General features: G+C 40.6%; 2 protein-coding genes across 26 annotated transcripts; one reads left to right on the top strand and one right to left on the bottom strand.

Moving 5' to 3' along the window:
• Positions 1 to 398: 398 nt before the first annotated feature.
• On the bottom strand, positions 399 to 5,902 carry LOC100832766 (chaperone protein dnaJ 49). Of its 4 annotated transcripts, none has more exons than XM_024458517.1 (4): positions 5,756 to 5,902; positions 1,434 to 2,659; positions 1,291 to 1,351; positions 399 to 884 (listed from the first exon to the last, which is right to left on the bottom strand). In XM_024458517.1, exon 2 carries the CDS (start codon positions 2,600 to 2,602, stop codon positions 1,502 to 1,504), a length of 1,101 nt encoding a protein of 366 aa, XP_024314285.1. In that variant the 5' UTR covers positions 2,603 to 2,659; positions 5,756 to 5,902; the 3' UTR covers positions 399 to 884; positions 1,291 to 1,351; positions 1,434 to 1,501. The 4 variants fall into 4 exon arrangements, with proteins under 4 accessions (XP_024314285.1, XP_014754640.1, XP_024314284.1 ...); XM_014899154.2 differs by lacking the exon at positions 1,291 to 1,351 and adding an exon at positions 5,151 to 5,205 and having other exon boundaries at positions 411 to 884; positions 5,756 to 5,863; XM_024458516.1 differs by lacking the exon at positions 1,291 to 1,351 and adding an exon at positions 5,151 to 5,200 and having other exon boundaries at positions 416 to 884; positions 5,756 to 5,847.
• Position 5,903: 1 nt separating this feature from the next.
• Positions 5,904 to 11,100, top strand: LOC100832451 (serine/arginine-rich splicing factor SR34B). 22 transcript variants are annotated; one of them, XM_024458522.1, is made up of 11 exons: positions 5,904 to 6,072; positions 6,862 to 6,953; positions 7,580 to 7,670; positions 7,763 to 7,827; positions 7,895 to 7,994; positions 8,070 to 8,118; positions 8,210 to 8,305; positions 8,837 to 8,894; positions 8,986 to 9,705; positions 9,793 to 9,854; positions 10,792 to 11,100. In XM_024458522.1, the coding sequence occupies exons 3-9, from the start codon at positions 7,625 to 7,627 to the stop codon at positions 9,046 to 9,048; spliced, it is 477 nt and encodes a 158-aa protein (XP_024314290.1). In that variant the 5' UTR covers positions 5,904 to 6,072; positions 6,862 to 6,953; positions 7,580 to 7,624; the 3' UTR covers positions 9,049 to 9,705; positions 9,793 to 9,854; positions 10,792 to 11,100. The 22 variants fall into 22 exon arrangements, 6 of the variants coding, with proteins under 6 accessions (XP_024314290.1, XP_024314291.1, XP_024314286.1 ...); XM_024458523.1 differs by having other exon boundaries at positions 5,914 to 6,072; positions 7,593 to 7,670; positions 8,837 to 8,892; XM_024458518.1 differs by having other exon boundaries at positions 5,914 to 6,072; positions 7,593 to 7,670; positions 9,793 to 9,834.
• Positions 11,101 to 12,283: the final 1,183 nt, after the last annotated feature.

The raw sequence follows: 12,283 nt of genomic DNA, 5'->3' as shown, positions 1-12,283 counted from the left end.
TATGGACCAATATGTACAAAATATGGTACCGGTAACCATATGTGGGATATTTCGTCAAGTTCACGGACCGTAACTTTCGATTTCTAAAATACGATGACTAAATTAATAATCGATACCAAGTTCAGTGACCGTGAGTGAATTTTACTCCTAAAAATACTACTCCCTCCAATTCATATTACTTGTCTCAAATTTGTGTAACTATGGATGTTATTATGTTTAAAAAGTGTCTAGCTACATGTAATTCCGGCCTGATGGAGAAGTAAAATTTAGACGATTCATGAGACATTCCCACGTTCGATTATGGTGCCAAAATTGAATATGTCAGCGACTTACTCGAACTAAGAGACAGCGGATCAAATATCAGAACGTGACCAGAATTTCTAGTACAAGAACTTTGGTAGAGCTCCAGCAAATCAAAAGCACAAACATCAAACAGAACCAATGTGACAACAGGCGTTTCACATTTCTGTTTTCCTTTCAAGGATTTTGAGAGCAACAGATACAACCAACGCCCAGAATTTAACTCTACAGTAGTTTCAATTTCCAAGCAGTACAATGCCATTCTGGAATCGCCAACCACTTTTGGAAGTCTAAATCTGTACAGAAATTTGCACTCAGCAACTTGTTAATAATCTGTATAAAATTTTGCACTCATAACCGGAGGTAGCTGTGCTTCTGAAAAATAAGAGGCTGGAGACCAGCCAGTTCTACTTCAATAGGTTTGCCGCTGGCCATCAAACCTCTTCATGTAGTAGACGATTTACTTACTAGTCCATATCATCATGCACGAAATTGTTTCATTTGAACGTTATACAAGGTAGGGCGCCAGACAGACGAGAAACCATAATGCTCATCCCATTCCAGAAAATCTTGCTGTGTAAGATCTGCATTAACCAACAAAGTTGCATGAAAACACAAATAATAGACTTATGTGAGAAATATTTCCACTTACAGATAGGAGGACAAGGTTTAGTTTCTTGCAAGATATACAATACCCAAAAAATTAGACCTATGCGTGACAATGATCAATATATAGTACGAGTAACAAAAATGAGTTAATCAAACATGTTATGAAGGAGATACAGAAACTGTTAACTCAAAATGAACCGCTAAGATTTCAAAAAATGTGCTAGTTTCATGCACCAAGCAGTTCACCCAAAATAAATGACACTCCAACATGTGGCTTCTAGCCTTCTAGGAATGAACTTGAAGGCTCATTTTGGATTTTCTCTAGAACTATTCTTTTTCTATGAACTGAAACACCATGTCACAAAATGACACATAATTTACCATTCTGCAAGTGCTGGAGATAATGGATGCCCTTGATGAAAAATGGAAATGCAAACTTGAACTGAAAAAAAATATCAGAATGCACATGACTCAACCATATAGTTTGGATCCAAAAGAACATTTACAGAAGCTATATTTGTCACCTTCAAAGAGAGCAGATCTCTGCCACGAATGAAAAGGAGAGAACTAACTAATCACCATATGAACACTATTATGCCACAGCAAGGTTCCGTAGCTTGTCACAGTGAGGTGTAGGGTAGTCCTTAGCCCATTTGCGCCGTTGGAGTTCCACACTACAGTGTCTTCCTATCAGAGTCTTATAGTCTCTGAAAACGTACTCTTCGAGATTATCTCTAGAAGGACTTCCTCGTGGAAATTGTAGATCAAAGTCTTGTTTGCTGACAAAGTACTCCACACCATGCTTTTCAGTGACTTTTGACATGGGAAAGTTGTATGTCTTATGCAGGGCATACTCAGGCTGCCGTACTGGAATGAATGCAAACAAGACAAAGAGTAATATCACCGCAAGGTGTACCAGTATTGTTAAATTTATGACTGATCCACCCTGTACCGAATGCTCCCTTCTCGGCTGCTCCTGCCTATCTGTTCCTCTTGCTCTGTAGGCATTGTGCGCACGGAACGAATTATCACGAGTATCATAGAAGAAGGACCTGAATATCTCATCTGGATCTAAGTCTTCTTCATAGTTATAGAAGCTATTTCTTGCTTGCCTCCTTCGCCTAGCAGCTCTCTGCCTCATGACATTGGAATATTGATTGTTCAAATCATGGCCCTCAAGGGCGCCTGTCTGATCATAGGTCTTCCGAGACTGATCATTGCTTAGGCACTTGAAAGCCTTGCTCACCATCTTGAATGCATCCTCTGCTCCAGGAGCCTTGTTCTTGTCAGGATGAATTTTCAGTGACAACCTCCGATAGGCCTTCCTAATCTCCTCCACTGAGCAATTCTTCTCCACTCCAAGAATTGCATAGTAGTCCTTGTTCTTTCTGATATCCCGGACCACTCTATCATTCTCCTCTGTGTAACCCTTATCAACATTTGAAGCACCAACATATTCTTTTGGCGTTTCTAGATTTCCACGAACTTGGCCTCTTCTGGACTTCTCTTGGCAAGGAGTACCATTCAGGGGATCAAACTTCTTGTTTGTGGACAACAAATCAACAATCGGAAGGCTGGGATCCAATCTTTGGGCAATTCGAATGAACTTGTCTGCTCGTTGTCTATCTCCAGATGCAAGTGCAGTTTGTGCAAGCTTGACAGACCTTAAGGCCTCATCTTTGTTCCCATCCATGACTTGAACCAATCATCTACCGCTGGATCAGGTAGGTAGGGCGTACAAATTGATGCCCTATGAAACAAGATAAAGAACAACTTGGTATCAGCGCAAATTTAAGATGTTTTGAGTGTAAATAACAAACGATATATTATTAATAGGCGACGTATCCAGTTAAAACGCCCATTAAATGCAAACTAGCAAACTATCTTCGTAGGCCATCGGATCGAGAACTTATGGTTCAGATGAAAGGTGGGAATCTAACCAACCACTTAAGTTTATGTGCAAAAGCATGTTTAAGTGGTTGGTTAGATTCCCACCTTTCATCTGAACCATGCGTTCTCGATCCAACGGCCTACGACAATAGTTTGCAAGGTTGCACAGAAAGGGCATTTTCATTGGAAACGTCGCCTTCTTGATATAATTAACTGTACAAAAATGGTTTATAAATCAAGAAATAGGTCAGCATTAGAAATTAGTTGATGTAAATAAATAGCCCAACTAAGAACAGAGAATTTCTGGGAGAGCATACAAAACTAGGAGATCCCGCACAACACCTGATTATGACCAGAGTCAGATATAACCAAACTGAACAGATTGCCGTGCTCCTACATACACAAACTACCTAAACTGAACAAGAGATATGGACACTCGAACCAGTTGCATGGATGGCAGGTCGACGTGGACCTCCGAAAGAACAAATCCAAAATTTGAAACTAAAACCAAATTTGGTTGAGAAAAGCAAAATTCAGGCAAAATTACATGAAGTTTCGGCAGCAAAACAGGGTTAAAATTGATGAAAACAGAGACAAGATCACATTCATACAGGCATAGATTTGAGTTCAACACATGGTAGCAACATACATATTTTGGTCCAAAAACACATCACAATCCAATATTATAGGTATACAGTGCAATATGTGACACATGACAGTAACGGGAATTGCAATAGGGCTAAAAGCATTTGAATACTTGTTTCTATTTATGTCCTCTCGTTCTTGTACAGCCACCTCCTGATTTGCAATCTCCCTCTAGTTAGGCTGCACAAGAACGAGGCATAAACAGAACGGAGTTTCCAAACAGGTGAAGGCCAGTCAGGAAGAAGATGAAGGACATCTCAAGCCTCTACGTGACAAAGAAAAGATGATTCACTGGTATGATGTGATAAATTTCTTCAAATTAAATTCGTTCGCGGTTGCAGCCTTGCAGCTTGTAGTTTTGCGCTTGGTATTCTTTAAGAAGGCAGTGGGGACTGCTCCTAGTGATCCCTTTTATCACAAGCAAAATGTTATTAGCTGCCGTATAAATATATTCCCAGCAAGAGCTTTGGTTGCAAACCATTAGTTTTATCTAGTCATTTAGTTCTCTTTTAGTTTTGGTTTATCTCTATGTTCATCTAACTGTATTTTTATTACTCGCAGTTCAGCCTCACTGGATTTTATTACTTGCAGTTCAGCCAGGGCAACAAATTACTCTTCAGCTTGATCGTTGCATCTTAGTTCACATGGTTGAATTTCATCCAGTGGGCATTTATTTCGTTGTTCATTGCCACTAAGCTTTTGGACTATCATGTGTCAAGTATTGCACTGTATACCTATAATATTGGACTGTGGTGTGTATTTTGGATCAAATTATGTATGTTGCTACCATGCCTAACTTAATCTATGCATGCATGAATGCGATCTTGTCTATATTTTAACCCTGTTTTGTGCCGCGGTTTTGTCTACTTTCGCCCGAAATTTGCTTTCCCGTCAAAATTTGGTTTGAATTTCAAATTTTGGATTTGTCATTTCGTCCAAATTTTGACTGAATTTTGCGAAATCCGGAGGGGTCCAGAAAAAACATATTCAAAATTCAAATCCCTGGTCCATACTCCGTCTTCAGGCTCAAACAAGCTGCCCTGTGTGCCCTACTGTTGGAATTCAAGGTGGGCGGGAGATCGGAACTGGGGTACATGGGTATGAGGCCACTTTGATCACTGACAGGTACGTTGTATGCCAAGTGGCCAATGTGCATGGGCTGTGCTTTCGCACAAGCTCGCGATGCCGCTTCCCTGCCTCGGTCAAGTTGTATTCGATGCTGCTTTGAGAATCTTCTTCATGGCTTTGTCGCCTGGGTAGCGAGGGTATAATAGAGGAATAGGAAGGGGAGAGCGGTGCGTATGGGTTCTGTGCTGGATCCAGGGGCACCTGAGATTAGAACTAAGAGGCAAATCTTGACTGGAGATCTATGGATGAACAAGCTGTGTGGAACTTTGGCAGAGCATGTTTTGAGAAACAAATTGCAGAGGAAGATGAGATCTTGGTTTGGGGAATTTTTGTGGGGGGCAAGATGAGTGACGGCCTGCCTGATCTGTGGGCTTGTTGTTTCTATTATTTTTCTTTGTTCTGGGAGATGCGAAGTGAAAATTCTGGCGGGAGGAAACCCTCCATGTAATCTTGTAAAATATTGTTTGGTCCCTGAACCAGGACCGACAATATTGCACCACGGTCATCGACCCAAAATTGTTCTGGTCGCGATCCACATCTCTAGTTAACATCTCTAAGAGGAATACGCCTCATCACACCTCGTCCCGAAGAGAGGAGTGTCCTGAACCGCAGCCTCATTTCTCGACCACTGACCTAACACAAATTGGTGGAAGTACTCAAATAAGCTACGGGCATGGTACAAATTAATCTAAATTCTCAATTTAAGAGGTAAGAAAGTACTTCTAGGCATTCAACAACTTGAGAAAATGAACAATTGGGTCGACAAGGTCCAATCCCAGAGAAGCTGTAAAGGTCACAACCCCAAGCTCCCACACAAACATATTTTTCTTGGTACTCCTTAGAAACTACTGTACTATAGCTTGTCTTAGCAGGGATAGAGCAACTAAACTTGTAAAATAAACTAATCCATAATTAATTTCTATGCCTGATCGATCAAAATCAGCCACCTACGAGACAAGGAAAATAGTAACTGGACAGTAACCACGCATAGAGGAATTAATTTCTTATCTACCGCTGCAATTTCTGCAAACCCTAGACCGCACGGCACCGCGATCAAGACGAACGCAAAATCCCAAGTTGGTGAATATCTAACTATGGTCGCGGGGACACACAAAATCGAGGAAAAGTTAACATGCTTAATAATTCGGAGTAATCTGGGAGAGATCGAAGGGGAAGTTCTTACCGAGCCGGCACGGCGAGGAGACCGCCGCCGCCACCGTTCGACAGAAGACCAGGAAAGAAAGAAGAGAATGGGCGGAGGCACTTTTCCGCCGAACCCCCTCGTGGTTCTCCGTTAGGATCTACGCTAATGTAAAGGCGAGCCAGGTATCTTACGGCTGGCTTGGGCGGCACGAATCGTAAAGCAGACGAACCACCCCCTCCTCCTTCTGTCGTCTCGGCCGCCGCTCCCCGTCGAAGCTTCTCGACCCGCTCTGCCTCTCATCTGTCCTCCTCGTCTCTTCTTCCTCTTCCGGGGCGCGGAGTCGCTCGCAGTCACAGGTGAGTCGAATCCCTCCCGCTTCTCGGAAGCCCCATCTTTCCCGCACTAACCCCAGCACGCTTCTGTTCCGACCTCTTGATCGCTACAGCTTTTGCGTGCATTTTTTCTCGTCTCGGAGCGTGAGGTTCAGGGTAAGTCTTAGCCTGACCAAAACAAATGGCTAACCAAAATTTGAGTTGTGGTTTTGTTTTTCCAAAATAAATAAGTAAACTAGATTTTGCCAAGAGGCGACAAACCAAAAAATTGGCTAGCCAAAATTTTGATCATGATTTTGCTCGCCTGGGAACGTCCTCCTTTTCGAAAAAATAATAATTTTGCTCGCATAAAAGTTGACCAATATTGATAAGAAAAATAAACTAGACTTAACAAAGAGGCAACAAACCAAAGAATACTACTCCCTCCGTTCCGAAATAAGTATTCGGGACGGAGGGAGTACCATTTTAGCCATGACCAAATGTTACCAATTATGCAAGTTGCAGACACACCCTCAGTCTCTCTACGCGGGATATCTATGTAGAGTTTTGCTTGTAGTGGTTTTAAACCCCCTTGCTTTCTCGGTCATGTTTTCTTGTTTCATAGGTAGATTTTTCGTGCTCGCAGTCATCATAATCGCTCATAGTAGGTGACTAGAGACCAGATGCAAATAAGTAATTCTAACTTGTTTAATTAGTATATTTCCCTCTCCAATTGGTATTTATATTTGCCTTGCTACTTCGGCTATTTGATTTCAGCCTAAAATTTGCTTAAGTTAATGTGAGCGATTTGCTAATTTGATTTTTTTCTTCCAGAAACAATGAGTCGATGGAACAGTTGCACCGTCTACTTGGGCAATCTTCCCAACGACATCCGTGAGAGGGAACATGAGGATTTATTCTACAAGGTTAGGTTTTCAATGGTCTGGGTTACCATGTCGTTGGTGTTTCTTATCCGTTAGTGTTTTTTAAATTTAAACTGCAATAGATGTGCGATTGTAACCCGACAGCATATAGATGCATATATTAATTTTTGGGGCACCAAAATGTGACCTTTGGGGGTCGAATTCCGGTGGGCAGCCAGCCAGCCAACATACCTCGCTGAGTTGACCACCAAAAAACTCTAGATCAGCCACAACGTAGTTGAGATTTTGCTCCGATATCAGCTTAAACTGTAATCAAGGTTTCAATATCGGCTTAAACTATACCCTTGTATAGTTGTTAGTTGTTTTCGGTTTCTTTTCCTTTCTTCTTCTTTCTTGTTTTTCTTTCTTTGACCTGCTTGGATTTTGTTGTTGCCTTGTTTGTGCTTTGTGCATCTTGCGCTTTCTCCTTAATGAAAATGACATGCCGCTCGGCGTGTTCGAGAAAAAAATAAACGGACGGTATTTTTTAATTACTGCCCCCCTCCAGTAAATGGCCCTATCAGAGAAAACAAATACCATTTAAAGCATGAATTTGTGTAAATTTGACAAATTTAGGCGAACGTTTAAAAAAAATCATCAAAAGCATCCAAATTCTGAAGTTTTATCAGTATTTTCACTTAGGATGGAGTCACTCCACATCACCTAGATAGCACATGTGGTTACCATCCTATATGGGTGATGCAAGAGGATTTGCACAAGGTAAGCCAACTAGGCGCCACGTTACTATTTTTTTCTGTCTACTTGAGCATTCCTACATGTAAATTTAATTTTCCAATACGCTGCTCCTGCAGTATGGCCGTATATTGGATATCGACTTGAAATCCCTCCAAGGCGTCCAGTTTATGCTTTTGTTGAGGTAATATACCGGTGTGATGCTGAAGATGCAATTTATGGCCATGATGGGTATGACTTTTATTATCCAGGTGGAATTAGCTCATGGTGGAACAGGTCCTTCCTTTGATCGATTAAGGAGCTATAGTAGTTCTGGACGCCGTGAGGCAGCTAGGCATTCTAATTACCGCGGTTTGTGTTTCTAACTTTACGCTTTACAAATCTGATTGGGAGTTCTCCCTGTTCTTACATCTCTAGATCGTGCAGTTATGGTTACTGGATTACCTTCTTCAGCATCATGGCAAGATCTCAAGGTGTTGATATTTTTCTCGAGACCATAGGTTTGCATGTAAATGCAAGCTCATGAAGTTCATGCTTCATGAATCTTAAATTTACTTCATGTTCAGGATCACATGCGGCGAGCTGGTGATGTCTGTTTCTCTGACGTGTATCGTGAGGCTGGAGTTTAGTAGCGAATCCTTCCAGTTCCTCTTTTGTTCCTTGTGAGTATTCATATGAATTTGGGACTAGTCATTTAGAATACATAACTGTCACTCAAAGCGTGTTATCTTTTAGTAGTCTCAACTGCTGCTGACATTATCGTTACATGTTGCAGCAATTATTGGAATAGTTGATTATAACAACTATGAGGACATGAAACATGCAGTGAGTTTGACTGTGTCTTCCACGTTGTGCTATAGATAGCTGGTTTAATAATTGACACAGAGATATTGAAATGCTTCTCCATGCGCATACACGTGCATACATTCCCATGAAGATACTTGCTTACTAGGCTTTGTTATGTTAGATTAGAAAACTCGATGGTTCAGAGTTCCGCAATGCATTTTCACGAGGATATGGTTATCTTCTATTTATCCCCTTATTTCTTAACCAGTAGTCTGAATTATATATCTACATGTTTGCCTCACCTCATTGAAATTCAAGAGCTAGGCATTCTAATTACCGCGGTTTGTGTTTCTAACTTTACGCTTTACAAATCTGATTGGGAGTTCTCCCTGTTCTTACATCTCTAGATCGTGCAGTTATGGTTACTGGATTACCTTCTTCAGCATCATGGCAAGATCTCAAGGTGTTGATATTTTTCTCGAGACCATAGGTTTGCATGTAAATGCAAGCTCATGAAGTTCATGCTTCATGAATCTTAAATTTACTTCATGTTCAGGATCACATGCGGCGAGCTGGTGATGTCTGTTTCTCTGACGTGTATCGTGAGGCTGGAGTTTAGTAGCGAATCCTTCCAGTTCCTCTTTTGTTCCTTGTGAGTATTCATATGAATTTGGGACTAGTCATTTAGAATACATAACTGTCACTCAAAGCGTGTTATCTTTTAGTAGTCTCAACTGCTGCTGACATTATCGTTACATGTTGCAGCAATTATTGGAATAGTTGATTATAACAACTATGAGGACATGAAACATGCAGTGAGTTTGACTGTGTCTTCCACGTTGTGCTATAGATAGCTGGTTTAATAATTGACACAGAGATATTGAAATGCTTCTCCATGCGCATACACGTGCATACATTCCCATGAAGATACTTGCTTACTAGGCTTTGTTATGTTAGATTAGAAAACTCGATGGTTCAGAGTTCCGCAATGCATTTTCACGAGGATATGGTTATCTTCTATTTATCCCCTTATTTCTTAACCAGTAGTCTGAATTATATATCTACATGTTTGCCTCACCTCATTGAAATTCAAGATCTACATGCTCTAATCAGCTTATGCTGGTAATAGGTGAGGGAGTATGATGCTAGGCATGGTCGCTCTCCCTCTAGAGGCTAAGAGGCAGAAGTTGCAACCGCTCTTACTCGTGAAGCAGAAGCCATAGCTGTTCTTACTCAAGGAGCAGAAGTCACATTTATAGCAGAGTTGGAGTCCGATGTATGTTTTTCAGTTCCTTCATACCCAAATCAGTTAATTATGGCAACTCCTAAGATATTAACATGAATTTATTCTTCGCTGATCCAGATCTAGATCTGCTTCTCGGTCTTGCTCACCTGTTAAAGCAAGGTCTGAACAATTTTATTCTGGTAGGTAATGTTTTGAAGTGAGCCTCAAAAAAAAATTGAAGTTGAGAATACTAGGCATAACGGCATGTGCATCTCTGCTATTTAGGAACTACACACTTTCTTGGAATGGACAATAAGCAACTGCAATGAAAATAGCTATTAACAAGATATAAAATGGCTTGCAATTTTCTTAAATTTTGGGATTCCCTTCTGATTTGCTTTGTGGATGCCTCTTGAGTCCCCTGCATTATTATTGAGCATGCACATAACTAGAAGCTATCCTTCATCATTGAAGATTTTCTCTTGTCTTTACTAGATTGGACCATGCATGCAGCTATCTCGGGATTGCATGTTAGGATATTGTAATGTTGAGAATCAAAGGATGGTTTGGGGCTTTTGGTAGTTCAGCTGGATTGCAATGTACTGTATGGAAAGAGTACAACTAGCATAGGAGCAAGATAGTGCTAGCACTAAACATATATGGAGTGGTTTTGAGCTCTTTTTATCAATTATGCACCTCTTTTTCATCTGTACGTGTCGCACTTGTGTTTCTATTCTCAAATATAAAAATGGCATTTGTGTTATTAGATTACATAACTTTTGCGCTGTTTGATCAAAATCTTTGATCCATAGTGGCTGCATTTTCATTTAAAGACATGTAATTTCCTCCTTTTTGAGAAGTAAAGGCATGTAATTTCCAAATTTATTCTGAGGTAATAAATACATGATTCGGTGTAGTAAGGGTGAGAATCTGCCCAGATGCTCGCCCAAACATTCCATGTACACAGTGTAAACATATTTCAATTGAACCATATGAATGCAACATCGTCGAGTGGCATCCTTTTGGTTTTCTGAATACTTTACAGATGTGGTCTCCTGTATCCAAAACTTCATGTTTTTGCCGTTTAACAAAATAGTACGATACATGTATAGTAATTCAGTGACTGCTTCCTTGCAGATGAAATCTGAGTGAAGGCAGATGCACTTAAAGCCGTGAAAAACATGTCAACATTTGTGGGATTGAGATGTTATAGTATTGACTATGAATGATTAGAATTATATTCCTTAAAAAATTAGAAATTCAGCTTTATTGTTTGAGATGAATTTAGGAGTGTGCTTGTTCTACTTCTGCACTTGCCAGTTCCAGAATGCAAAAGTTGTTACCTCTTGGGCCGTGGCTTTAGCTTTATGCTATGTCAGGCAACTTACATGTGTTGAAAATTCTAGTTCCATTTTGGCCAGTACGAGGAAATATTTGCAGCAGCTAGCGTTTCTTTGTTCTGGGTATTGTTTCTGTGGATTCCTTGGCGCGTTCTGTGATGGATCGACCATCTTGGTGTGTATGATTGCTCCAGTTCTGGATCATTCATTGATCGTGCTATCATTGGTATGTGCTGTCGTGACCTTTACTCATATATGGGCTCAACTGCTTGCCTGGGTGTTGCTACTTGGTTCCATGATCTATGTTCCCCTTTGGTGCTCCAATGGTACGTGGCTCCTTTTTGCATGCTGGATTTTGTTTCCCCTGGAGGGAGAAAGAAAGAATGTATGTGTTGTTTGTATGTACCTGTAGTCTGGAGATATGTAATTCTAGACCAATTTCCAAAAAAAAAATTAAGTTTTGAGCAATGCTTTTGAACTTTTTCTTTTTTCTTTTTTCTAGAATATACCTCGACGGGTATATCATGCATTAAAGAAGAAGACCGCGACGCGGCAAGTAACTAACAAGTTAATTAAACGGGATCAGTTTTGCATTCACAAGTAAGGCCCCTGTTGATTTTTATTACTTTTATTTTAAGTGTAACTTGAAAAGGGGGTGGCCACATGATAGGAAGATAATGAGTAGTGTTCTTGGCGGAGCCGTTGTGTGGTTCATTGCTTCCTGTGCTCGGCTGATGCGCTGTCGACAGACATGCGGAATGGAGTGGCTGGAGAGCATTCCTTCTCCTCAGTGAGCTACGTGCTTTCTCTTGGATTTGTTTTCTTCTTCTGAGAAATGCTTTCTCTTAGTCTTAGTTGGATTTGGACTAGATGGGCGCATTCTGCTTGCCGTGCATATACTTCCCACTTGTCAATAAGACATCAGCTAACTTTTTATGTAAATGCCTTCTGTTGCTCTTGGATGGAAAAAACAAATATTGGGCAGTCTGAAATGATAGATTCTGTAACACATGAATAGATAATGTTTAGTATTGCAATGCCATGCCCCTTGAAAGCTGTCCAAATCAAAAAAGTAGTACGATGCGTTTTGTAATAGGAGAAACAAAAATAAGAAGTTGGCAACGCTTGAAGGAAAAAAAAAGATGAAAAGTAAAATGAATAAGAGAACATTTACTCTAATTCCATGCTGTAAGCTTTAGCGTTCACTGGCTAAAGGTCCGTTTGTCCGTTTGTTTGGGCTGCCAGCAGCTGCTCCAACAGCTTTTGGGCTGTAAAAGCTGAAGCCCAAA

The sequence above is a fragment of the Brachypodium distachyon genome, chromosome 2 (assembly GCF_000005505.3).
Source record: "Brachypodium distachyon strain Bd21 chromosome 2, Brachypodium_distachyon_v3.0, whole genome shotgun sequence".
NCBI classification, from domain to species: Eukaryota; Viridiplantae; Streptophyta; class Magnoliopsida; order Poales; family Poaceae; genus Brachypodium; species Brachypodium distachyon.
Note: the sequence above shows the minus strand (reverse complement) of the source record. Positions and strands in the feature narration are given on the sequence as shown.